The sequence below is a fragment of the Lycorma delicatula genome, chromosome 7 (assembly GCF_047948215.1).
Source record: "Lycorma delicatula isolate Av1 chromosome 7, ASM4794821v1, whole genome shotgun sequence".
NCBI classification, from domain to species: Eukaryota; Metazoa; Arthropoda; class Insecta; order Hemiptera; family Fulgoridae; genus Lycorma; species Lycorma delicatula.
In genome coordinates, this window is record NC_134461.1 from 104,403,004 (window position 1) to 104,430,760 (window position 27,757).

Genomic DNA, 27,757 nt, shown 5'->3' on the forward strand with positions numbered 1-27,757 from the left:
TAAACAAAGTAATATAGAAACTTCTCTCTTTTTTCTGTTTAGCCTCTGGAACCACCGTAAGGCATTACTTTAGAGGATGATATGTATGAATGTAAATGAAGTATAGTCTTGTACTGTCTCAGGTCGACCATTGAGGTGTATGGTTAATTGAAAAATCCAACCAGCAAACAATACCGTTGTCCACGATTTAGTATTTAAATCATTGAGTCCCAAAGTGGTCCAGGTGGACCCCCAGGGATTCACGGGAGACTCGACGGGGGTCTACGTTGGCGTGACAAAAAAATGGGGGTTCACAATTCGTAAGCGGGGGTCCACGAAAATTCATCTGGTTTTGATAGTGAAGAACTAAACTGTTGGCTTGACTTTGCGTATCAATCTAGGCAGATAATGTTTTGAGAAGCTCAGCGACTGTTACTTATAAAAACTTGCATATTCCATATTCAGTACAACGAACGTGTCGAGACTTGCAAAGCGCCTCCGTCTGCAATGCTTGTTCAGACGTGCAAAGGGATGAAATATGACTTGTGGTGTGTGTGCTAGCAATCTTGCATGAACTTGTTTGATTCTTCACTAATATAAATACGATTGCCAAGGATAAACGTTACTCATTTGTTTCCGGAATTTCGAAAAGAAAAGTAAAGTGAATAGATGTTAGCGTTTGCCAGTGTCGGAAAAAGTAACCCACCGGGTTGGTCTAGTGGTTAACGCGTCTTCCCAAATCAGCTGATTTGGAAGTCGAAAGTTTCAGCGTTCAAGTCCTAGTAAAGCCAGATATTTTTACATGGATTTGAATACTAGATCGTGGATACCGGTGTTCTTTGGTGGTTGGGTTTCAATTAACCACACATCTCAGGAATGGTCGAACTGAGAATGTACAAGACTAACACTTCATTTACACTCATACATATCATCCTCATTCATCCTCTGAAGAATTATCTACACGGTAGTTACCGGAGGCTAAACAGGAAAAAGAAGAAGAACTGTCGGAAAAAGTAGTAAGTACTTACCTGCTACCCGAAACGCAAATTTTCATAGTTAGATCTAATCTTCACATTTTCCGTCGACTGGAAATATGGTAAAAATGTAGCTGCAGGGAGTCCACCGGAACCAACAAAATTTTGAAAGTGGTCTATGAGAAAAATAAGTTTGGGAACCTCTGATTTAAATCCATATAAAAGTAACTAACTGCCTTTACTAGGATTTGAACCTTAGATTCTCGACTTTGAAATCAGCTGATTTTCAATGACGAGTTCACAACTAGACCAACCCGGTGGGTTTAATATAAAATGTAATATAGAATCATAGTTATTTATTGGTGTACTTTCAAATTAACCTCTGCTTGATAACTACTAAAGTGGATTAAAATCAAAGTAGAAAAAAACAGCTGATAGATTAAACAATACACGATTCTGAATGGTCAGTGGTTGAAAACTGTAGGTTTCTGATTGGTTGAACACCTATGTAGTAATGACAGTCGTGTAGTGTTGTAATTCACATACATATACAGTCGTAGAATATTAACCATACCTCCCAGTAAAACTTAAAATAAAATAGTTTTTTTAATTTCAAGTTTATCATAAATTTAATTTTTCCTATCTTTATTTGGAATTAGCCAGAGCATTAAAGATAATAAGAATTATTTTAAACAGTTATCAAAATCTCAATTGCTCGAGAATTAATCGTTTTTGTTAGCAAATGAACCTTGTATGACGAATAGTTTTATTATAGCGATTATTTTTTAAATATGTAATTAAATAAAATATAATTTTATTGAAATAACAGAAACGAAAACGGCAAATTAAACAATAATTTGGAAAAATAATTATTAAAATAATAATAATAATAAACAAAGTAATATAGAATTAAATATAATTTTGAAAAGTTTGTTTTTACTTGACGTAAAATGCGGGTGAACATAAATTATCAGTGCATTTTAGAGGTAAATAAAAAATTAAAAAAGGAATGTGGTACGCGTTGATTTTTTTAAACATTAGTGTTCAATTATTAGTGGTACCTACATTGTGTAGGTTTGAGAGTTACTGATGACTTTGAATGAGCACGCCGGCGGGATGTTAATGACAGGAGATATCGTCAGTTTGAGCAATGGGTATCGTGCACGAGAAAGCAAATCGCGTATTATGGTTTCATAAAAGCAGATCTTTTTTTACTGTTCGTAGACGTTTTTGTTTAGAGTACGGTCATGATCCTCCTAATAAAAATTCTAGTAAACGTTGGTATCAGCAATTTAAGAATAAAGAAAGTTAATACACAAACATGATGCTGGCACACTTCGTCTCCGACGAAGTTGTGGATCGAGTAAGAAAAACTTTTCAGAGAAGTCCCCGGGTAAATCGACTCGTTGTGGGAAGAACTGGGATTACCGTAATTGATAATTTTGAAGCTTCTAAAAACGTACTAAACTTCACGTCTACAAAATTCAGTTGTTGCATACAATTTAAGATAAAACGATAAACCACGCCGTTACAATTTTTACGTGGACATTCTTGGTAAAGTAAACGATGATAATCTATCATCGCGTGATAAAGCGTCATGAAGCTATCTTCCATGTTTTTGGTCACGTTAACCGTCATAATTGTCGGATTTTGGGTAGCGAGAACCCTCATGCCATTCGACAAACACAACGTGATAGCCCGAAAATTAATATCTGTTATGCGTTGACAGCTTATGAAGTGATAGGATCATTCTTCTTCGCCGAATTAACAGTTACTAGCGCTAGCTACATACATATGTTACAGGAGTATGCAATACTATAAATTTAACATCGGCAACTCAACGTTTACTTCCAACAAGATGGCGCACCACCACACTGGAGGTTTATATGTTAAGGGCTACCAACATGAACAATTTTCTTAAGGTTGGATCGGCGTGATGGACCAATTCCCTGTCCATCTCGATCCCCTGACGTTACGCCATTCGAATTCTTTCTTTGGAGATTTTTTAAAGATAGAATCTACGCAACGAAGGTTATCAACATCAATGAACTAAAGAAGAATCGATGATGTAATGATTGGAATAACTCCAGATATCCTGTGTAATGAATGGCGTTAAATCTAATATGCTTTAGACATTTTATGCGCCACAAAGTTGTTCATGTGGAATTTTTTTGAAGTTAATAACTGTTGTTAAAAATAGTTTAAAAGGCCTTGTTCAACAATAAAACATGCACTAAAGTACATTGCTTTGTTATTATTTTATTAATAATGCGCTGAATTATTTATGATCACTCTATATACTTCTTCATGAATAAATAATGAGTTTGCATGTACGAATTTCCACTGTAAGTATCTTGGAAGAATAATTAACAAACTAATCAGAATGTGATTTCATTTTATTTTGAGTTAAAGGCATGCTTTTATATTGTAGAGGTTTATTGTCACAAATAAAAACCTATAAGATTTATCAGTTATATCAATTATGGTTTCTGAATAAGACCGATGAGTTGAGTGAATCTGTTAAAAAGGTAATGAATTTTTTCAGAAATTATTTAATTAAATAGTTATCTGCGATTTTTGTACTGCTTAAATACTTTTATCCTAAATGACAAAGTTTAGATATCTATACTAAAAAATATCAGCGTTGTTAACGACATTTAAATTTGCTTTATGATATTTCACGGAGATATGGGTAAAATTCATTATTTAATCCATGACTAATTTTCAAGGAAATTTCCATGTAGTGCTAATGACAGCAAAGATAATAATAATCTACATAACATGATCTGTATTAACACATTATTGCTTGTTTTACTGTAACCAACAATCCTGTTTAATATCATTTGTCCTCCTTTACCTCAGAGTTTCTATATTATCAGTTGTAGTGTATCTGGAATATTCCAGATAGGTTGTATAGGTTGCTATATAGCAACCTATACACCAGGAAATTGATTAATCTAAACCATTAGGATATACATACAGTTACATATAGATTCACACCCACGCATATCCTACGACAGTGATTCCCAAACTGTGCGCCGAGGCGCCCCGGGGAGCCGCAGCCTCATCACAGGAACGCCGCGAAACATTATAAAAGCTTCATAACCAACTGAATCAAGACATTTATAATTATTAATTTAATGTTAATAAAGTAAAAAAATAATGAGGATACACGACTTTTATTTATTTTTATCTCTTACTTACGAGTAGTCATACTTTTACTTAAGGGTAGGACGCCATGGAAAACATATTGAAAAAGGGCACCGCGACTCGGAAAACTTTGGGAACCACTGTCCTACGGCACAAAAAATTGTTATTCAATGAGAAACAACTAATCAAAATTTCACAACATACCTATGATAAACATCATCAGTGGAAGTGCCAGAAGACAAACGAGTACGACGGTGACAACAACTGTAAAAAAAAAAATATAAACATAATAGATAAGGGAAATAAAAATAATAATTTATCAATGCAAATTTATTAGCGTACATTTAAATTCAAATATATAGTTTTTAATTATAGCCTAATTCTATATGAGCAGGAAGTAAAAGGAAGGGTACATTTTAAAATAATAATATTAAAATTCTAATACATATTACATATATATATATATTTATAGATATGATTGATTTTATCAGAATTTCAGAAATAAAGGTTAATAACTAAATTTTAATTTCATAGAAACATAATCATGCTTATACATTAATTTATTTAAAGCTAATCGCTTTCGTAATGACCTATAAGTCATCAGGAATAATAAATGCTACATAAAATCATTTAAAGTTCTTCTTTTCTTTTTTTAAAGAGATTCAATTGATAAAGGTAAATAACTTTAGTTTAATTTATGGTTTGAACCATGATCTCTGAAGTAATACCTTACGGTGGTTCCGGGGCTAAACATAAAAACAGAGAGAGGTGGTCGTCGTGGTTGGATGAGGCCATATAAGGGGATAGAGTTGCTTGTGTAAATACACTAATGGAAATGTCTGCCAAGGCATTTGTCTCGGTGGCATCTGAGAAGGTGGTGTGGCAACCGGTATCCTCAAAGACGGATGTCTCCTCCTACGGGAGTCCGGATGTTGTCTGGTTTGGTAAAGATGGTATTGTTATTTTTTAAGAATAAGTGACTATTCAAGATTGCAAATTCATAAATATATACACAAGAGTAAGTTAACATATTAAATTTTTTTTGGGCCCCCGATCTTGTGGAGGTCGGCTGGATGCAATGAAGCCGCAGTTACTCCACAGGCTGGGGTCCCGGGGGCTTCCCCCATTTTCAAGCTAAAGCTGATGCCATGTAAGTATGCGTATGGTAAGTATGAGTGTTGCGAGAGTTGTTGGTGTGCGTGTGTCTGTGCGTGGGTGGTGTATATGTCTTAGTATATTTAGTGTTGTTATGTGCTGGTTTTTTAGTTATGTGTGGATCTGTTTTTGTGTGTGTATGTGCCTTGCTATTTTCTTTGTTGTCTGAGTATGTGCGTGGGCGCTTACTCCCCCTTTTGATGTTTTACCATCTATTCCGAGGAGGTGGGGTCGCCAGAGGTGGAAGTTTAGTCGGTAGTGCGCAGGAATACATACGCCCTTTTTACTATCTTGCGGAACCTGTTAGCGAGTCCGACACTGCTCAGCACCCGTAAATGGGGTTCCTCCACCTCTTAATTTTCTCAAAGTTAAGGCTTGCAAGTTTCCCTTCATGTTAAACAATGATCTGACAGCCCATTTTTTATCTTAAAAACAACTCATTCTAACATTTTGAAGGAGTCTTAAAAAATTACGTAATATTTTATACAATATAATTATGTAGGCATGATAAATAATTTAATAATAATGAAAAGCTTAGCGTTTATTAAGGCGTTTCAGAGCAAAATACTAGTGATTGATTTTGTTACAAACGAAATCAATTTCATCATCTTAGTACTTGTTAACCAATAAAACACCCGGAAATATCGCTATGTGGGCATCAGAAATACTATTATTACGCTAATAGTTTCGTTAATAGGAATTCTATCCATGCGATTAGCAAGGATAGAATTCATGGATTGTGATTCTCTACATGAGAAGCACAATGCTTGAAGATCTTTTCTTAGTAGCAGCCATCGATTTCACTATATTCAATAAAACAAATGAAAAAAAATCTGATGTGGACACCACGTCTTCCTTGTACGCCTATTAAATTACATATACAAATTTTTTTCTGCACTTCGTTTAGACTTATTTCCTTTGAGAGTGAGATACGATCCTCCAATTCTTTAATAAAGTGGACAGTTACACAATTGCATTATGCATATGCAATTGCATTTTTGTGGTGTCCGTATCAGAATTTTATATTTGTATATTAATTTTTTTTGACGTCGCTCAAGTAGTTATGTGATGTAAGTGAGAACGTGTCGGATCCGTAACCATGGACACATCTGTTTGAATCCGACTTCACATACATATATACATTTTTTTAACTTTTTTTTTAAATATTGATTTATTAATAATTATTAACCTCTGTAAAATTTTTTGGATTAAAATGAAAGGTACATAAAATTTTGTTTCACTAATAACTTCTGATATTTTTTTAATATTTTTTTAAATTGTTATTATTGATATTTATTTATTACAATCAGGGGTTAATAATTATTAATAAATCAATATATTTAAATTAAGTCGGATTTGAACCGATGTGTCACCCTTTGTAAGATCCAAGTATTTCATTAATAAAATTTTATTTGACTATAACTCTAGAACCAATGAATTAACTACCGCTTATGATATATCGTTGAAAATCTTTCAATGAGGGCTTATTACTGAAGTTAAGAAAAAGTCCAAAATCCAAATTTTTTGGATTTTGGGCTTTATTGGGCACTTTTGGTACAGCCGATTGCAATCAAAAGGGGAGGTCGCAGCTAGATGTTACAACAGTCCTAAATCCACAATTTTAACATCCTACGGCTAATCGCTTTTGAGTTATGCGAGATACATAAGTACAAACAGACGTCACGCCGAAACTAGTCAAAATGGATTCAGGAATGGATATTTCCGTTGAAATCTGAAAACCGAAATTTTTCACGATTACAGTACTTCCTTTACTTTGTTCAAGGAAGTAAAAATAAATCAGTCCGATCAGTTCAGTTGATGCCTATACTGATTGAAAATAGATTTTCAGCCCAATTTTTTTTATATATAAGATAGCTGGGAAAGTCGTCTAATACTTTACCAGATATTATTATTTTAGTCTCTTATGACTAATATTTTCCTTTCTTTTTAGAATTATTATTTTATTAAAATTGAATTAATTTAATGTTGCTTTTTTTTCTATTTATATTATTTATTTTATGAAAATCAAAATTTTTATTAATTTTTTGGTGGGTATTTTCAATGAATTTAATTTAATTACTACTGTATATTATATTATTACATATTAATGTTTGATTTTACTGCTATTAATATGAGTACGGAATTTTTATAACATTACCTGGTTAAAAAAATGACAAGCATAGATCATCGTATCATCATAATAAAAATAAGTCATTAATAATAAAGCAAAATTATTTTGTAGATGATTTTAATATATTTTAATTAATTTAAAAAAAAAAAATTGTTACTATTACAAAATTAAAATTGTGTTACAATTGTAAGATTTGATGCAGGTGGTTATTCCTTAAAACATTTGTTATATTGTAATTATTGATGGAGTAGAATAAGATCAATAAATATTTGTAGTATTTTAAGAATGGTAAGAGTGACTAGCAGTGTTAACGTCACGTAATGTTTAAAAAACTTGGCAACATCGAACGATGCTAGTTAGTATTCTCAAGACCGACTTGAAATTATGTCTCGTCTACTTCCGCCGTCAGATTTGTAATTAGTTAGATATTGTTTTAAAAGAATTTTTTTTTTCTCTTTGTTATTAGTTGCCTACAGAAGTTAATTACAGAAGTAAAACATCCTCAGGGTAATAATTTTTACAAAAAGTTTATTTATGCAGCTCCATGTAAAATGATAAGAAATAATAAAATTTTCCCTCTGAAAATTATTTAAACAATTTGATTGCATTTTATCCAGTCATTATTTATGTTTTATGTTATATTCGAAAAATTCCCTTAGCACTATTAACTTATAAAACTTCTTATACCTCAGCTGATTATTGTTCCACTTATCTCACTGAAAACTATCTTTCATTGCTTTGAAAATAACATAAATCACTTCTTTCCACTTATCTCTTTTGTTTTTTCCTTTAATACCGTTTTCATTTATTCTATAGTAATTTATCTTCACTTGTTTTTGATAAAATAAATAAGTTATTTTTTTATTGGCCATTAGATTTATCCTTATCTGTTTATTAAATTATATTTCATTGATGTAAGTGGATTTTTTAAAATTCTTCAACAGAATAGTAAGAAAGATGTAATCTTTCTTATAAATATAAAATTAAATATATACGATGTTCTGGAATGAAATGTTCGTACCTAGGAAACTGATTAAAAGTATATAAAAGTTAACAAACACATTATATTTATCTCAGGTTAAATGTTCTAATTCGCCGGCCTCCGTGGCGCGAATGGTAGCAACACGGCCTTTCATCCGTAGGTCCCGGGTTCGAATTCCGGTCAGGCGTGGCATTTTCACACACGCTACAAATCATTGATCTCATCCTCTGAAGCATATGCGGTTGACCCGGAGGTTAAAAAATGTTATACCTCGATTCATTATTAGTTTGTCCTTTTTTTTTTTAACAAGAAATTATAATTAAAAAACGAATGAACGTATGTTAACAGGGTTAGATATACTTTCTTTTATATCAAAATTCTCTGATAAATATAAAAATATAGCGATTTTGAATTATAAAACTTCAATACGGCAACCGGTTTAATTTTCAAATTATCAAAATCTCGCTAATTTTTCAGTTCTATAAAATTTTATTTAATAAGTACGTTTAAATACATTAATATATTAAACTAATTGACACTTTATTTGTTATAATATGACTTCATTTACATATTGTTAATAATATTTAATAGAATTTTATTGTTATTGTTTTAATATCTGAATCTGTTCTTGAGATTTAAATTTGTATTAAAATACACGCATATTATCAGGTGTAAAAAAAATATCAGGGTTTTAAATGGTTATAATATTTCTTTAATGAGGTGTACATTGTTGAAGACTGGAATCAAAGACTAAAATGGATAGGTTTTAACTGCGGGCTTGGTCGTTGATTGATTCCCTATCTTTCTCCTTAACAGTGCCAGTAGCAAAGATAATGTCTTTTGAACAGAAAGATTTCTGTGTTTAGCAGTTTGTTAAATGTGAATCCGTAGTTACAGTTTAACGCACATTCCTAAAATTACAATTTAATTTTGATCCACCAAATGATAACAGCATTCGTCGATTGCATAATCAGTTTGAAGCGACTAATTTTTGTGAAAAGGGAAGAGTACGGAACAGCCAAGGCTGCCCGAATGAAACATTGAACGTGTCAGGTAGTCTTTCCTGCCTAAAAATTTGTTAGGAAGACTAGCAACTAACTAGCAAGACTTACTAACATAGGAAGATACTAACTATTAATACCGATTAAGGTATTAATACTATACCTTAATCGGTATATTAATAATATAGGTATATATTATCGGTATATATATATCGGTATATATTAAGGTATTAATACTCTACTATTAATACCGAGCGTAAAGGTTTAAGGAAACGCTTCAAACTGTTACAGGTTTTAAAACCTACTGACTATGCTGTGCATGCTAACTTCGCAATCGAAATGCTGTAGGATAAAGTTGACGACTTTTTCGTTCGTATTGTGTTAAGTGCTGAGTAAAAATTTCATCTTAGTAAAAAGTTAACGTATCTGGTGGTCAGAAAATTCCCGTGAACTCTTATTATGTGAAAGGGACTCCGCAAAATTACATTTTTTCTGTGCGATATCCCGACGGCAAGTTTATGGGCCGTACTTTTTCGTTGAAGCTAACGCAGAAGGAGTTGCTTATTTGGATATGCTGCTTACATGGTTTATTCCTTAATCGAATGCACTGGTGTGTTTAATACAACCTCATACGAGGCTACCACCGTATTGGGAAAAGTTCTCCCAATCGATTTAGTGATGAAAGTTCGGCAGCTATGTGAAAATTGCAAAGAGGTAGGGAAGCCGATGTATTTCGGATGCGGCTTCAAGTCGGGCCTATACCGAAGCGGAACGGTGATCGCAATGTACCGGTTCTAAATTTCGAACAGTTGCCCATCTCCCGCCTGCGGAGGAGACTTAACAGCCTCGTGATGGAAGCATGGCACCAAGAATGGCACGCCACGACCAAGGGTTGGTCGTATACAGGACTTGCGGGGACCTCTAGTTCGTTTTTAAGGGCAACGAGAGCCCCAAGTGCTCTCCAACCAAGCGAACTTGAACCAATATTTGATTCGGTTCCACCTGACAGCTGATGAGCTGTGGGTCTGCGGGGAGGTCTAGACAAACGAACACATGTTGTTCGACTGCCCAGCTCTTGGGGGGGGGGGGGCAGAACTCATGTTACCCAGGAACTTAGAGGTCAAGGGAAAAATAGGCCACTCATAAGCGGCGAGTCAATGTTGCGTGAGCCGCATTGTCGGAACGTGTGGGAGTTCCTTGATGCCGTTGCTTTGTTCAACCGGCAACAGTAGTTTAAGGGATATTAGACTCCTGCCGCCTACTGTAGGAAGCTACCCTTGAGAAATGGCTGGCTGTCGGTCAAATATAGCTCCATGCGCCGCTATAATATGGTAGACAGGTACTTGATGGCATTAGGCGACCTAGACGTAGCAGCAAACTGCTGTCTTTGATGGAATACATTTTAATTTTTTGACAAGTCATATATTTTAGTATGTAGACGGGGTGCGCCTGCCCGTTTTAGGAATATATGACAAGTGATTGGTGGGACACGCAAGCAAGTGATGTAGAGTACTGTGCTTATTCCGCTCATGCAGTTAGGTAAGCTCTAGGAGCTAATTAGGTTATTGGTCGCTAAACCGTTTTGAGGTAAAGTAGCTGTTTGTGGTACGGACATTCGGTCTTATGCTTTAGGGCGATCGAATGGGATGGTGGTGGAAGAAATGCCAGACAAACCAATGGCTCTTTCCTCAGTTACAAGATGGATCAGATAATTTTACTTGGCAACAAGATGGTGCGCCTCCTCATTAGCAAAACTCTGTTTGAATTGGTTGAATGACGTTTTCCACAGCCGCTGGATTGGTCTGCAAGGACCCGATAACAGAGCATGTTTGGGGTACTTCCCAGGTCACCCGATCTGACTCCAAGTGATTTTTTCCTTTGATGTTTAATAAAGGATCTTGTGTATGTACTTTCGTTAGCTGTCTAAGCGATTTGAGGTACAGGACTGAAGCAGCTGTCGTTTCCATTAATCCAAACATGTTATAATATGGTAAGAACTGTCTTATCGGTTGGATATGTGCCGCATGACGAAAGGTGCTAACGTTGAACACTTGTAGCACTGTAAGAGTTACTCGTCCATTTTATTACTGATTTATTACTTTAAGTAAAAGCTAAGTAATATTTAATAAGTTTAAAACCCAATAATGTTTTTTGTACATCTTTAATTAAAAATTATAAAAAACTTACTTTTCCACATTCCGTTCAACGTGTACACAATTATATAATTTTCATAGTGCCTTATAAATTGTATATTATTTTGTAATAATTTTACGTTTTTTTTTTTTTTTTGTTTAAACTCCGGGTCCACCGTTAGGCATGCTTCAGAGGATAAGATGAATGATTTGTAGCGTGTGTGAAAATGCCATTCCTGACCGGGACCTCCGGATGAAAGGCCGAGATGCTACCATTAGTGCCACGTAGGCCGGCAATTTAACTAATTTTTAACATTATTTCACGTATTTATATTTGAATAATTAATATGGCCTTTAAAGGACATATATTTCTGATTTTATAATTTATGTTTTTATATTCATAATTTATATTACAACGAATTGATTTATATATTATTATACACCGATCAGAATAAACGATTTATTTATTTACATAAAAAATTATAGGCAGATGGATAACAAAGCGAGATTGTAAATTTGTTCATAAGAAAAATTTATTTAATGTTTGAATCAGTTAGGTTTTTGCAGTACAAAAATAATTAAATTTTATCAGAGATATTAAAAAAATTGTAGGTATATAATTTAATTAGAAATATATCCTGATATCAGACATCTTGCAGTTCGACTCAATTATGATTATATCCCGGAAGTAAACGTGGTACGTGAGATGAGAGCTAAATTTCAGCTACTTTGACGTAAACGTTGTTCGAACGTGACCGCAAGCAAAAATCTAATATTATAATTCTCACTCACTTTCTTAAAAAACTTTATAAGACGTACTTGAATCCATATTTTTACATAATTTATATTATTCTGATCAATAAAGATCCTTTATTTTAATAATAATAATATAATATACTTAAGATTTACGACAAGTTTTAAATCTGTTAAAAATCAAAAAAAGACAATTGCCCAAATGTTTTTAAAAAATCTGATGTAGACACCACATGACTTCCTTGTGCGACTATTAAATTAATTAAACACACTTTTTTTTTTAAATGAAAAGATCATACAATTTTATTTCAATAATTATTTTTGATATCTTTTGTTATTTTTATTATTGATTTATTTATTACAAAAATCTTTTTACAATCAGGGGATTGAATCAGATATATTGATATATTAATATATCAATATATTTAAATTAAGTCGCATTTGAACCGATGTGCCTTACCCTTTGTAAGATCCAAATGTTTCATTAATAAAATGTTATATGATTATAAATCTGGAACCAATGAATTAACTACCACTTATGATATATCAAATTTTTTTTTTGTTTTTTGGGCTTTATTGGACACTTTTGGTCCAGCTGATTGCAATCAAAAGGGAAGGTGCTCAACTAGATGTTACAAAAGTTTTAAACCCAAAATTTCAACATCCTACAGCTAATCGTTTTTGAGTTATGCAAGATACATAGTACGCATGTACATACATACATGCGTACGTACAGACATCAAGGCGAAACTAATCAAAATGGATTCAGGGATGGTCAAAATGGATATCTCCATTGAAATCTGAAAAACGAAATTTTTTGCAATCACAATACTTCTTTTACTTCGTACAAGACAGTTAAAATAGATTTTGCCATCTAACGGTCGAAATCAGAAACCTCTGGACACGGTTTTTGAAATTCACATTTGATTTTCAAATGAGCACATTCTGAGCATGTTAGGCTTGCAGGTGCATAAACATTGCTCTTAATGTAGGATAATTACTAATATAGGATAATTAAAAAGTGTGTGGGTGACAATGTTGTACATAGTATAATTTTTTCGAGTTTATTAAATTTATTCAAACATATATTTTTATATTTATAACATATTTATGTTTATATATTTATACAATTTATATAGCCTATAACATAAGGGTTTCAATGCAGGGTGATACATCTAAATGGCTTCAGTAATTGAGCTGCTATGGTGGAACAAATATACATACATGCATACATTCTATGTACACTCCTTTTGGACAGTATTGTAAAAAAAAACCTACCAATATACACTAAATTTTCAATTAATATTTTTTTAATATAATAGATACATATTATTTGAATAAATAATCAAAATTACTTAATAATATGTTGATTCTATCCTTTAATGTTTAATACTTAAAGGATATGGAGATAGTCTAAAGATTTTAAATGGAGGGAAAATTTAATCATATGACTTTCAGTTTAGTATTTCAAACATTCCAAAAGTAATTAAAATAACATAAAACAGCATTATTTAAGTTTTCTGATTTGGAAATTCCCATTGATAAAACTAATTACATGGTCAATGGAAAAGAGTACAAGATATTTTTAAACAGAAAGGATCATTAAAGTCGTTGAAGAGTACATATGCCTCGGAATTATTTTAATTTCAGATGTAATGTCAGCTAATAATAATTTGGAAAAGATTGGTAGAGGTATATTGATCATTATGATATATTAACTTCTTTTTTTGTATTGATTATCAAACAGCACTAAGAATTAATAACAGAAGATCCTATGAGTAGAATATTCTATTATTTTACAGAAAGCTCTTCTCATTAAGCATCTGAGTGAGATACATGTGTAATCTTCAGACATGATTTAAAAGCACAGAGATCACTCAACCCTGTTTGAGTTTCTGGAGAATTTATCACATTCAAGATAAAGTTAGAAAAAATGATATCTAACTAAAATGGGCAAGAATTTTTTTTTAATTGATAAATTAAAGGTTGACAGTAGGTGGTCACCTGCAACCAGTGGATGAGAATAAAGTGCTTCAGAGGATCTAATCATGAATTCCAGATACATGGGCAATGAAAAAATTGAAGAATATAACTGTAAAAATGGAAGAATATAAATGTAATGTAGCAAGATGAATGCTGAATGCTGTACTGTATGTATGAATGCTCTACTGAATGCTGTAAGATATTTGGTACAATTAATAATAATTCAGCTGGTCTGTTTCATTGATTTTTTTTTCTTATTTAGGTTAATTTAAATGACATAAAACAGTATTATTTAAGTATTTTTCGATGGAGACTGGAAATTCACATTGAGAAAACTATGTGTATTTTCAGTAGAATGAGAAACAGGATATTTTTAAAGAGAAAAGAATCATTAAAGTTGTTGAAGAGATACCTCAGTTAATAATAATCTGTCCTGCAAAAAAAAAAATTATCCTATTTACAGTTTGGTAGTATATTTTTTTTCCATTTTTTAACAAATATTAGCATTCTATTGGTTTAGTATAATTCAATGGATAATCTTAGAATCTAATGATTATCTGAGAAATATTAGCATTATTCATACAGTGTATTTAAAACATTATATTTTATCTGAAGTTAAGATGAATACTATAGAATTACAGAACTGCTTTCGCAACAGTTCTAAAATATCACTAACCCAATTGGTGGAAACAGTAGAAAACAAACCCAATAACATTCTAGAATTTATGAGAATATATGTATAGTATTATTATATAGTAAAAAAATTATGATTTTATCATAAACTCTCAGGAGTTATACTCAGTTTCATGTATGTATGATAAGAAGGTATTTGATTAAGAGAAGATTTGCCATTAACTAATGTAAATATATGATTTGGGTCGAAATAAGTCAGGTTAAAACTTAAAACCAACCTTTTGATGAATACATGTGTAATTCAAATCAGAAAATTAGGACTAATCTATTTTTCAGGTTAGCTGAACAAATATACAGTTAACAAATGCTGTAATATTTATTAATTTTTTTTTATAATTATGATCTATCCTGGTGCTTTACGTTTTGATATAATATATAACACTAATTTGATTTAAACATTACAAAAGTAATTAAAATTACATAAAACAGGATTATTTAAATGTTTTTCAACGAGAACTGGAAATTTACATTGAGATAACTATGTACTATATGTTCAATGGAATATGGGACAGGATATTTTTAAGGAGAAAAGGATCATTAAAATTATTCAAGAGATACATTACTGCATGCTATTAAATCACCTCTCTGTAAAATAGTTACAGTATATTCTGTAATTACTATAAAATAACATTTTTATCAATTTATTTAGAAAAATAATAATTCCTAATAGGGTACAACATTAATGAGGATGTTTTAAAATAATTGGAAATGATGTTAACAAGTAATTTTTCAATGCTTATGTGGACATTTTGTTTTAATAAAAATAGTGTAAAATCATTAAAAAAAAAATTTTTTTAAATTAAAAACAAAAATGATTAACAATTTTTTTGCAGATGTTCAAAGCTTATCTCTTGCAAAGCTTTAATACATTTGTGGTTTTAATTAAGTGATCTAAAATAGGATCATTTTCAATAAGCTGTTACTTTTTATACAAAGCTATATTACTTCCTTGTACAAAGTAAAGGAAGTATTGTGATCATAAAAAAATTGTTTTCAGATTTCAACTGAAATATCAATTTTGACTAGTTTTGGCAGGACGTCTGTATGTACGTATGTATGTATCTCACATAACTAAAACTATTAGGCGTAGGAGGTTGAAATTTTGGATTTAGGACTGTTGTAATATCAAAAAAAATTTCGATTTTGAACTTTTTATTAACTACAGTAATAAGCCCTCATTGAGAACTTTTCAACTATATATCATAAGTGGTACTTATTTTCATTGGTTCCAGAGTTATAGCCAAATAGAGTTTTAATTAATGAAATATTTGGATCTTACAAGGGAAGGCACATCCATTTGAATCTGACTTCATTTCCTTTTTTCCTTAACAATATTTTTTTTATTTTAATATATTTATTTATTAGTAATTATTAAACTCTGATTGCAAAAAAAATCTTTACAATAACTTATAATTCAATAATAACAATAAAAATAAATAAAATATGAAAAAAATCAGTAGTTATTAGTGAAATAAGATTTTATATACTTTTAAAAGTGTGTATATGTAATTTAATAGACATTATTACATAGCCAGCCTCCATGACCTTTCATCCGGAGATCCCAGGTTTGAATCCCGGCCAGGCATTGCATTTTCACCCACACTACAAATCATTCATCTCATCCTCTGAAGCAATACCTAACAGTGGTCCCAGATGTTAAAAAAAAAGAAAAAAAGCATTATTACATATGTGTATAAGTAATAGATTTGGTAAAACATCTGATTATTTAATATTAATTGAAAATTATAATTTAGAATCATATTATTCTTGGATATTCTAGTTTAGTTTTATTTAATTATTATGGCATCTCTGTTTAATTTTATCTACATTAAACTTAACTAAAGAGCGACTGAGAAATAGATCCTCACAAGAACAACATATATGCTGGGGGCATACATGCCGGATCTTTAATAAATTGCAAAAAATTCTTATCTTTTAGTTCATTACTCTTCTAATATTGTTAGACAATATTCTCCCTAAGTCAGAGTTGATCATTCCATTTATTTGTATTTGTTGCCAATCATTTAATCGCTCATTAGTTTGATGTAATTTTTCTGATCTTAATTTGTGTACATGTTCTCTAGTTTCAGCAATTGTGTAACTGTCCACTTTATTAAAGAATTGGAGGATCGCATCTCAGTTTCAAATGAAATAAGTTTAAATGAAGTGTAGGAAAAAATGTGTAATTTAATAGGTGAACAAGGAAATAATGTAGTGTCCAATCAGATTTGTTTTAAAGTGAAAATTGAATCAATTTACGAGACTGTTTTTAATATATGACACTTTGCATCAAAAGTAAGCAGGAGGAAGTTTTATAAATATATATATTTATATATATCATTATGTGTAACTAAGGTTACATTATTTCTCTCTCCAGTCAAAGTGTTGACTGAAGAAAGAAATAATTTTTTAATTAATTTTTTTTTTACTACATAGGTAGTCAAAATTACCTATATATATAAATCACTGATTTTCTGTGCTATTACTAGAATCCAAAATTTTAAATTTAGTTGCTAACACCCAAATAAATAAACTTATAACAGAATATAATTGTTTAAAAAATATTTTTCAATTTTCAGAGGATTTGTCAACTTTATATTTCTTAATTAAAACATTAATTACCTACTTTCTATACATAATATTTCTCCAAACATTCTTTACAGTTTTTTTTTTTCATTATTATTTTTCCATTTTTCAACACAAATTTAGCAAATTAACATTTATTTAGAGGTGTGTTACTCCTATATCTGTAAATAACACAGTTTTGCAAAATACAAAAATGTATTTTGCTGGTGGAATGTTGCATATATCCACCTTACACCACCTTACAGTCTTTCCAGAGTAAAATCATTTTAACTATGCATTCTAAATTCATTTTCTTTCAACAGCGTAAAATAAATTGTAGTTAAAACCAGAATAAGCTTATATTAAACTAAACACAGGGATACATGTCTTTATAATTTACATTGAAATAACAATCTACTATCACTTAAGTGATGGCTTTATAACTACATGTTTATAATAGTTAAGTATAATAGAGTTCAGTTAATTTTACTTACCAGTTCTATACATAATATGTAAAGCTCTGCAGACAAAGTCACAAAGGCCGGAAGACTCCATATTGGCATGATTCAATTGATAAACTACTGAACCATAAGCAGAAAGTCCCATACTGACATCAGCATTGAGCTTTGTGTGCTCACAAAGTTGACGTCTATCATCTGCTGAGACCTGCAACAAAACCAGCTAATGCTGTTGTCTCAACTAGTTCTGACATTCAAAGAAAACTAAATTACTGTCTATAAATAATATTTAACATATATAGTTTTTGAAATGATTTTACATGAGCTTATTACATTTTGTTATATTTTATTTTATTAAAATACTTATTCAAATAATACATTAAAGTAATTTAGAATTAAACAATGTTAGAAAAGGTTTTATATGTTAAAGAAAGCAAAAATATTTGTGTTCATATTACAGTTAATCAGTTTTATGAGACACTAGTAACATTTCTACATGCTTACATTGCCTAAGTGCCTATACAGATGTATACAGCTAATGTATACTCAATTTACACATGAGAAAATAATGAATTTTAAGCTTATAAATCCTATTTTTATATGAACAAATCAAAATAATTTTTGTTTACTTTCATTATAAGGAATATGTGTAGGAAATTTCAATTTCCAAAATATTTGGGAAATTGGCTTAGCTTATTTACTACCAAAGAAGATCATATCTATCTGTAAAATTTTCAGCTATTCTTATCTTCCAACCATATTTCGACAAATTTTTAATTTAACTTTTTACTTATAATAACTTTTGTATGATTTAAGGCACTTCTAAGGCTTTCCTATTTATATTTGTATGTATGACTTAAATAAACTAAATTAAATTTAAAAAAAAATTAAAAAAGTATGAAAATATTGATGTATTAATCTCGTATAGTTTTTAACCTAAATGAACAGATGCTCAAAAAATTAGATTGATTCATATGATACTAAAGTGGTTTATAGATGTATCTAATGGTAGCTTTCTTAATTCAGGACCATCAGCTCTTGTTTTTGTGAAATGATTGTACATGAACTTGTTACATCTACGGATTGCTATCACAGTATGTGTTTTTATTAGGACCCAACAATAAAATGATGTCTAGGAATCGTATTGAAGACCATTAGCATTAAAGTATAATTTATAAAATAAAAAATAAACTTAAATAACAATTAATAGTTCTCTAAGATGCAGAAAATGCATCATTCAGTATTTAAATAAAATTTTTTAATGTAAATTTATTTCAAAGCATTCTTCTGATTCTTTAGAATGATAATTTGAAACTGTTTTCCTTTTTTTTTGAAACTGATAATCTTTAGCTCATAAAATTTGATAAATGAAACAATTTAATAATTGTTTGTTGTTCAAGACAATTGGCACTGAATATTAGACAGAATAATTTATTTTTATGATTAACTGAATCAAATTTAAACTTAACAATGGTTATTTATATATGTTAATTTTTTTCCGCTTTCGAGGTAGTATTTTGTAACAATAGCACAACTAAAAGTTATTACTGTCAGGTTTTCAAGTTAGAAAGATATATTTATGATATAATAATCTGTACTGTAAAATTTAAATGCTAATCTTCCTCATTTTTCACTGAAGATGATGGTGAATACATTTGAAAATCTTTCAGCTTAAATAAAAATGTCAAATTTAAAATTGTTTCATTTTGTAATTCAAAATTAATAATTTTGTATAATAAATATTATTAATAACCATTAATAAATTTTGAAGGTTGTATTACAATATTCCCTCTCTGATTACTACATCATGGTACAGAGATTACAATCAAGATGTTTGTTTTATTATTGGATTGTGTTAATTGCCAAATCGCTAACACCATTTAATTAGTAATAAAATTCATAAATATTTATTTTAATATTAATTTTTATTAACAATAACATGATTAATTCAGTTTATTAATTTTATTTTTGATCTGTTTTGTAAATGAAAGTATGAGTGATCAAAGCAACTAAGTTATCAAGTAAAAATATTTAATTAAAATATTAAGACACTTGTTAAATGGTAATGATGATTATGATGTAAATGATTTTATTTACTGATCAAAATTTAAAAGTGATTTAAAAACCATTTATTTATCTAATAAAGAATAAATAAAAAAACCCTAATATATCAAAATAAATAAATTTAAAATTTAAAAAAGAAGCTTCATAATGCATTTTTTATGTGGGTTGATGTTTAGAAAACAAGGATGAAAAGTTGGTCAGGGGTTATATAATTCTTTTAGAGAGAACTGTCAGGAAAATAATGGAATTTTAGATAGTGAGAGGGCTAGAGTTGTAAAGAATACTGACATAAAAGAGAGAACTGGCAGATATAAAAGTGAATGTAATTTTACTTTAAGGTCAACTAGTACATGACATTAAAACCAAACAAAATGTGTTTTAAAAGCCGAATGAACCAAAGTCATATTTTTCCATTATAATTTAATATAAATAAAAAATTTCAATTCATAATATTATGAGAATTGTAAAAACAGTATAATTGTAAGAACAGAATTGTAAAAACAATACTGTTTATAATGAACATTTTAAAGGATGCTTTATTGTTTTGTATTTCATGTAATTAGATAAACGGTTGGCACTGAGATGACACATTTAATAACAACATTACTGTAAATTTATTGGTTTTAATGCTTTGAAAAGGGTAATAAAAGATTAAAAAAAAAAAATTAAAATGAACCCTTCTGCAGTCAATATGGTAAAAAACAACATAACCAAAATAAAGATTGACAATAAAAGTAAATTCACCTAAAGAAATTAACTGCTTAATTGAAATTTTGTGTTTTGTTTTCATTAGTCACAAAACTAAAGAAAGCAAAAGATCATACAAAATGTGCAATTATCAAGCTGTTCTCCTACTTTTCAGACATGTATTTCAATTCAATTTATGTCGATTTCAATGTCTGTAAAAAGGAATAATAAATGATTTGGCATATGTTTCTGTTTTTTAAGGAAGAGTGCATTAGCAAGGGTAGGTACCACAATTTCTTTTTCCAAAGCTGGCCTTGAGCAGGGTGTTGAACAACATAATTTATTCCTAAACGGATGTATGAGTACTTTCTCTGAGGGTTCTTATACCCTCTTCCATTTAATAATCTTTATCTTTTCTTCCTGGTATAGGTAAAATTAGAATGTGGTAGTCTTGATTCTGGCAGCTTTATAAGTATAAATGTGTTTTTATAAACATTTTAAAAATAATTAAAATATTAAATAATATTAGATTAAAATTAAAATAATTAAATATTTACAAAAAAATATTTTAAAATTGTTTCTTTATGACGCTTAGTGCACAATTAATCTTACAGAATAAACAATTTTACATATTGGGGAAAACAGACAAAACAATAAATATAGGCAAATTCAACTGGAAAAATATTTGAAATATCAGTTGACATTCAAAGTTTATGAATTGTGAGCATCAGTATTAAATTCTTACTTTCCTAAGCAACTGGGGAAGTGTCCTTTACTAATATATCCTTTAGAAAACTTTTTTCTGTCTAACTGTGTTGTGTATAAATCACTTTTTATTGTTTTTTGTCTTGGCAAAAAATCTCTGGTAAGTGATTTTTACAGGCCTCTTTTGAAGCCAATTTTATACCATTAAGAGAGATCTGTAAAAGACAAAACAAATTGTAGTCCGATAGTTCACAAACAGGACTATATGGTGAATGCATGGAAACTTCCCAGTTAAGCTACCTCAGTTTTTGACAGGTTACAAAAGAATTGTGAGGCATTGTCATGACAGAAGACAACACCTTCCCTAATGATCAATTCTAGTTATTTTATCTTGATTACTTGGGATAATCTTTCCAGTTGTTGACAGTAAAATATCAATCATCTGACATCTGAATCAATCATTTGACATGTATCAGTTCTTAGTTAATAATTCCTTTCCAATCTTATCTCTCTCTCTCTCTCTCTCTCTCTCTCTCTCACACACACACACACACATTTTTCACAATTTTACAAGGACCGAGCTTGATGTCATTAACCACAGAGTTGGTCTAGTGGTTAACGCATCTAGCCAAATCAGCTTATTTGGAAGTCGAGAGTTACAGCGTTCAAGTCCTAGTAAAGCCAGTTATTTTTACACAGATTTGAATATTAGATCGTGGATACCGGTGTGCTTTGGTGGTTGGGTTTCAATTAACCACACATCTCAGGAATGATCGAACTGAGAATGTACAAGACTACACTTCATTTACACTCATACATATCATCCTCATTCATCCTCTGAAGAATTATCTAAACGGTAGTTACCGGAGGCTAAACAGAAAAAAAAAAAAAAGAAAGAAAGAGCTTGATGTCAAGATGTGTATTGTGCATGAATGATACGTTTTGTATGTTTGAATGGGGCGACTGAATGTGTAGAAAGGACTTTACAATTTAAAATAATTATTTCTGTAAATCATTCAAATCATTTTCTGTAGATTATTTCATCTCTGTAATCATTTATTTCTGAAAACTTTTAACCACATTTCCCTAGTTATTGATTGTGATGCAATTTTGTATTGTTTTTACACAATAAAAGGATTATTTATCTATTTCACACATGCTCACACACACCAAAGTGTGCACGCACATATTATCACTTTGATGCTGCAAAATTTAATCCATTAAATTTTTCATTGTTTAATCATGCAGCACTCAAATATCAAGTTTATTTATATCCAGCCTTCTTCAAGCAGTTTAAAACTGTTTTGTGGTCAATGTTTTGGCTCATTACTGATATCATGGCTGCTAAATTAATTTGATATCATCATCTTGTTCAGTCTTTCCCATGATTTCATTGTCTTCTTCAGTCTCGATCAGAGTAATGTGTTTTATAAAAACAGATCTGCATTATACAATCATTACAATATTTATATTAATAAAAGTTAAATATCAACTAAGTTAATAATAAACTAAAAATATGTACATGTACACCAAATCATTCATAGAATGACTAGCGTACCCCATCGCAACTTCGCCCACAATATAGATGTAGCTTCACTCGCAATTTTTTTAATAGCATACTAATTTTTTTATAAATAATATTAAATCAACAATATTATATTTAGACTTTCATTAAATCCTGATAAAACTGTAAATAAAAATTTTTATGAAAAATATTGAAGGAATATACGATAAACAATGAATTGTTGCCCAAAACTTATAAAGGAAAACAAAAACAAGTCAGTCATCAGCCAGGCCTGGGTTGGAATGCCACTGATGTAAATGCCTCAGTAAATTTGCATCAATAAATGCACCATTCGTAACTGTGAATGCCTCAGAAAACGAACGAGTTTAAAGTTAAATCAGTGCTACACTCATACCGATCAAAATTATGTCTTATGCAACAAAGAAATTCAGACCTACCCCCAAATAAGTCGATTTATTTATGTCACCTAACAAGTTGAACGTAACCTCATTCCGGTCCGAGCAGGAGCCGGGGACAAACCTCGCACTACCGCTCGGTCCAATCATGGTGTCTCGTGTGGTATTACCAAGTTACGATCAGGACCGCCACCGGCGGAGGGAAGCCACGCCCACACTCACAAGGGTTACCATACCCCGGTGGCGCGGCCACCCTCACCAACGGGAGTCCGAAAGCGAATCACAAACAATACCAATATAACCGTGGCACGATGCGCCTACCTGCAACCAATCAATTGTCTAAGACGGAACCCTAGCTACCCGGTATCCTACCACGATCGAGTACCTCGATTAAACTCCCTCTGCAGACCTACTCACCGCAAGGGCGCGAAGAAAACCAGCCACTATAGGCCATTCCTCGTGGATCATCCAGTTAATACGGAGATCCAGAAAGGAATTATTCTCTCAAGTTCCCTAACAGCTCATGAACGTTCGACCTCATATCGGGAACAGACGTAGAGAACGTGATCCACTCATCAGTCCCACAATCCGAGCATTGACTCGAATTCACCAAACGAAACCTAGCCAAACTCGCCCGAAAGGCACCATGCCCGGAGAAAAACTGTACGGTATACCGATTGGGGAAGACCCATCCAAACGCACCTAAATCACACACTATAGGAAATATACCATGCGTGTAGCGACCTGTGGGCGATTCATCCCACCTGACCTGCCAAGATGCAAAGCCCCGGTCTTCAATCTCCTGCTTTCGTTCTGTCGTCAATAGGTTATTTACCTGGAAATGTAGCGTTCCTTACGCTTATTAGCCAAGATATCAATTGGTTTGACTGCGCATTTCCTTCTCATCAAGGATAACACCCAGATATTTTTGAGCCGTAGCATACCGAATCGGGAGACCAGCCATCCGAACCCGGATTCGTCAAGAAGCAGCCAATCGGCCTTTAAGCAACATCATTGTGGTTTTCTCTGGACTAAAAATTATCTTATGTTGGAGAATCCTCAGTCGGAGTGTCTCATAACCACGAGCAGCTCGAAACTCTACCTCGTTACGCGAATCAATAGCAGCGCGTCGTCAGCGTAAGCGACAACACTTAGTTAAGGTCTTACAAACCTCCGATCCAACATCACGCAGGGAAACGATCCGGTGGCTGAAATAACTTGAGAGCACTTCTAATTCATTTCGTGTACACTTACGCTTCTGCATCTGAAACAGGGCAGAGGGCCACCATAAATTATTAAATGCCCCGGGTATGTCCAGAAAAAACCCTAATACATATTTACATGGACTAGACTAAGCTATATCCATCACCATTAGTATGGCATCCTCAGTGCTCTTGCCCGGTCGGAAACGATACTAGTTGTCCATTAGCAAATGATCAGTGGACAATCTAACATTAATACGCAAATATAGGACCTTCTCAAAAACCTTGCCAATCGGGCAAGAGCGTTAGTGGACGGCAAGAACTAACAGTAGGATCTTTGTCGCCACCTTTGAACAACAACACCAAGTCTCCACGCTTCGGACACGCTGGAAAGTGGCCGGCGAAGAGAAACCTATTATATGTTCTTGTTAGAGGACTAAGGACTTTTGGAAGCGCTCGGACGAGGAGCTCCACTGTGATCATATCCGGGAGCCTTGTGTTGTGCTATACTACAGAACACCTGGCGCACCTCCGCCTCAGTGATCTCAGTTGATTGTAAGTCGGTCTCGAAAATCGCGACTTCCCGCCTGACACGCCGGTGGTATGAAATCTCACTCACCACAGCGTCATCCGGAAGCAAATCATTCAGCAAAATACTAAGGATACGGTCCTTATCAATTACCATACACCCTGGCGGGTTGGCAAAGCTGACAGGAGGACATCTTTCCTGCGCTTATGTCCAAGGGCTCTATATACAACGGCCAATGGGTCTCTATTCCCTTGCTTCTGAACGAAGGAGCGCCAGGAATTACGCTTGGTGGCCCCAATTCTATGAAAGTACCTAGCCGTCCTTCTGCGGTAATCCACAGTTAGGACCGCACGCCGTCAAGGCGTCAAGGCAGAATCACCCTCTCGTTGCGCAGCCCTTCCGAGTCGATTCACAGACTGCTTCATTGCTGTCAGATTCCGAGACCACCAACCAGATATACGTTCCCGGCCGGTGATTACCAGAACTAAGGGATAGATTACTGAAGAAGTTAACGCCACACCCTACCACATGTGTAAAGAGCTGTACGAAGCTTCAGAGATCGTCTCCAACAATGTGTTGCTGCTAACGGCCGCCTTCTTGGGGACATTACTTTCAAAACTTAATGGTTATTAAATGGTATGTTTTGCTAATTTAGAAAATAAAAATATTTTTTCTCTATATACTCCCCATTACGTTTTCATAACTTCTCAAAACTGCTTAATTGGTTCTGCCGCACTCTGTACCTGTAATAAAAAGAGCCATGAATTTTCTCTGTACAGCTTTCTAAAAGCATAAAATTAAAGTGTTTTCTGATTTCATTGTTTCAGAGTGTATTTTTCATTTCATAAAAAGTAAGTAAAGTTGCTTAAGTTGCTTTAAATTAATTTTCCAATTAAAGCAAAAAATAAAAAAAAGGTTCTAATTAGCCTCTGGAACCATCGTTAAGGTATTACTTCGGAGGATGAATGAGGATGATATGTATGAATGTAAATGAAGTTAATCTTGTATAGTCTCAGGTCGACGATTCTTGAGATGTGTGGTTAATTAAAACCCAAACACCAAAGAACACCGGTATCCATGATCTAGTATTAAATTAAGGAATATATTTGTAGGTTAATTACATCATTCATAGTAAGTATTGTTATAACAATTTGCAGGACATCTTATAAAAAAATGTAACAAATTACCAAAATTCCAAAATTTGTGAGGTTTTTATAATTATGTAATTATAAAAAAAGTAATGATTAACAAATTTGTTGGTTAAAAAATGTCTAAAAATTTAGATGTAATGATTATCAGCATGACTGGCTAGGTTTAAGAAAGCTTAAGTTTTTAAAAAATTTTTTGATCTTATTTATTCTTGAACGTTTAAAATATTTTTTAAGGAAATAAATTTTTAAGTAATTAATTAAAACAATTTTATATTATTATTTTTTAAAACAATGTTATTAAAATAATAGTAAAAATACTAACCTGGCTTACACTGCTACTAGCTCTTCTTGATCCTCCTTCAGCCATAACAGAACTATAATTTAAATTCACTTGTGCTCCTCTTGCTGACATTCTATATGGAGATGGACTTCTATTTATACCACCGCCTCTTGATGTACCTGTAATAAAAGCAGAATTGGCAAAATAATAATAAAATCAGCTAAAAATTTGATTTATTTTTTAAGTTAAATATGAGGGTTATCTGAAAAGTTAATAAAAGTAAATTAAAATTAATATATACCGAGTGTTTCTAAGATAGGCCGCCAAACTTCTGCAGTTGTTTTCTTATATTAAAATAAAGGAAAAGATTCCTATAAACATGGGACTGGAAATGCTTTGTTTTCCCGCTAGCCGTCATTTTTTTTTTTCTCTAAATAATTTGTATCTCGGAATGGTTTGACTAATTACGTTGAAATTTGGCATGGCACTTACTTTTGTTTGAAAAATAAACAACCGTATCTAATAATATTTTTCAAAATGCCGCCCATTTAAAATTCTTAAATCAAAATAACGTGAAAACGATAAACTTTATTAAACAACCACAAGAGTCGAAAACGTTTTCTTTTTTAATCCTAAATAAACTAGCATACTTGGTTTTTTATACTTGTTTTATAAAATAACAAAGTAACCGGCGTTACTCGTATATCATTATTTGCATAACAGGATGTCGAAGTAATGCAAAAAAAACTTCATTCGTGATTTTACAATATTTGTTGTTAAAAAAAAAAAAAAGATATGCATTAAGATCAAAGTTTTATTAATCAGATGATATTTAAAAAAAAATATTTAGAGCTGTTGTTATTGTTTACATTTGCATTCTTAAAAGTACTCAATTTGTTTGTTTTAATATTATACTATTTAAAACGGTTCAATATTGTTATCGTGAGTAGGCGGATATGAATTTTATGTACGGACGAGCCAATGGTAATAGCCAGGAAACAGCGCGGTTGTATTCGGAAGCATTTCCTAATCAATGACTTAATCATCACATATTCGCTTCAATTTTTCGAAAGCTTTCTGAGACTGAAACTCTGCACATTAAAACAGAGAACCGAGGAAGACCAATGAGATCGAGGAAAACCAAGCCAAACAAGAACAGTTGCTCTAGAGGAAAACATTTTAAATTGAGTCGAAGAAGATCTATATGTAAGTACTCGACAGCTAGGAGATATGCTACAAGTAAATTCAACAGTATGGAAAGTG

At 31.8% G+C, this 27,757-nt stretch overlaps 1 protein-coding gene across 1 annotated transcript in view; it reads right to left on the bottom strand.

Moving 5' to 3' along the window:
* The window catches only part of LOC142328161 (uncharacterized), a 96,487-nt gene that overhangs the window by 14,787 nt on the left and 53,943 nt on the right, over window positions 1-27,757 (bottom strand). The window contains exons 2-4 of the mRNA XM_075371704.1: window positions 26,537-26,673; window positions 17,993-18,179; window positions 4,308-4,367 (exon numbers count right to left, since the gene is read on the bottom strand). Coding sequence (XP_075227819.1) covers window positions 4,308-4,367; window positions 17,993-18,179; window positions 26,537-26,673 — 384 coding nt within the window. The remainder of the gene's footprint in view (window positions 1-4,307; window positions 4,368-17,992; window positions 18,180-26,536; window positions 26,674-27,757) is intronic.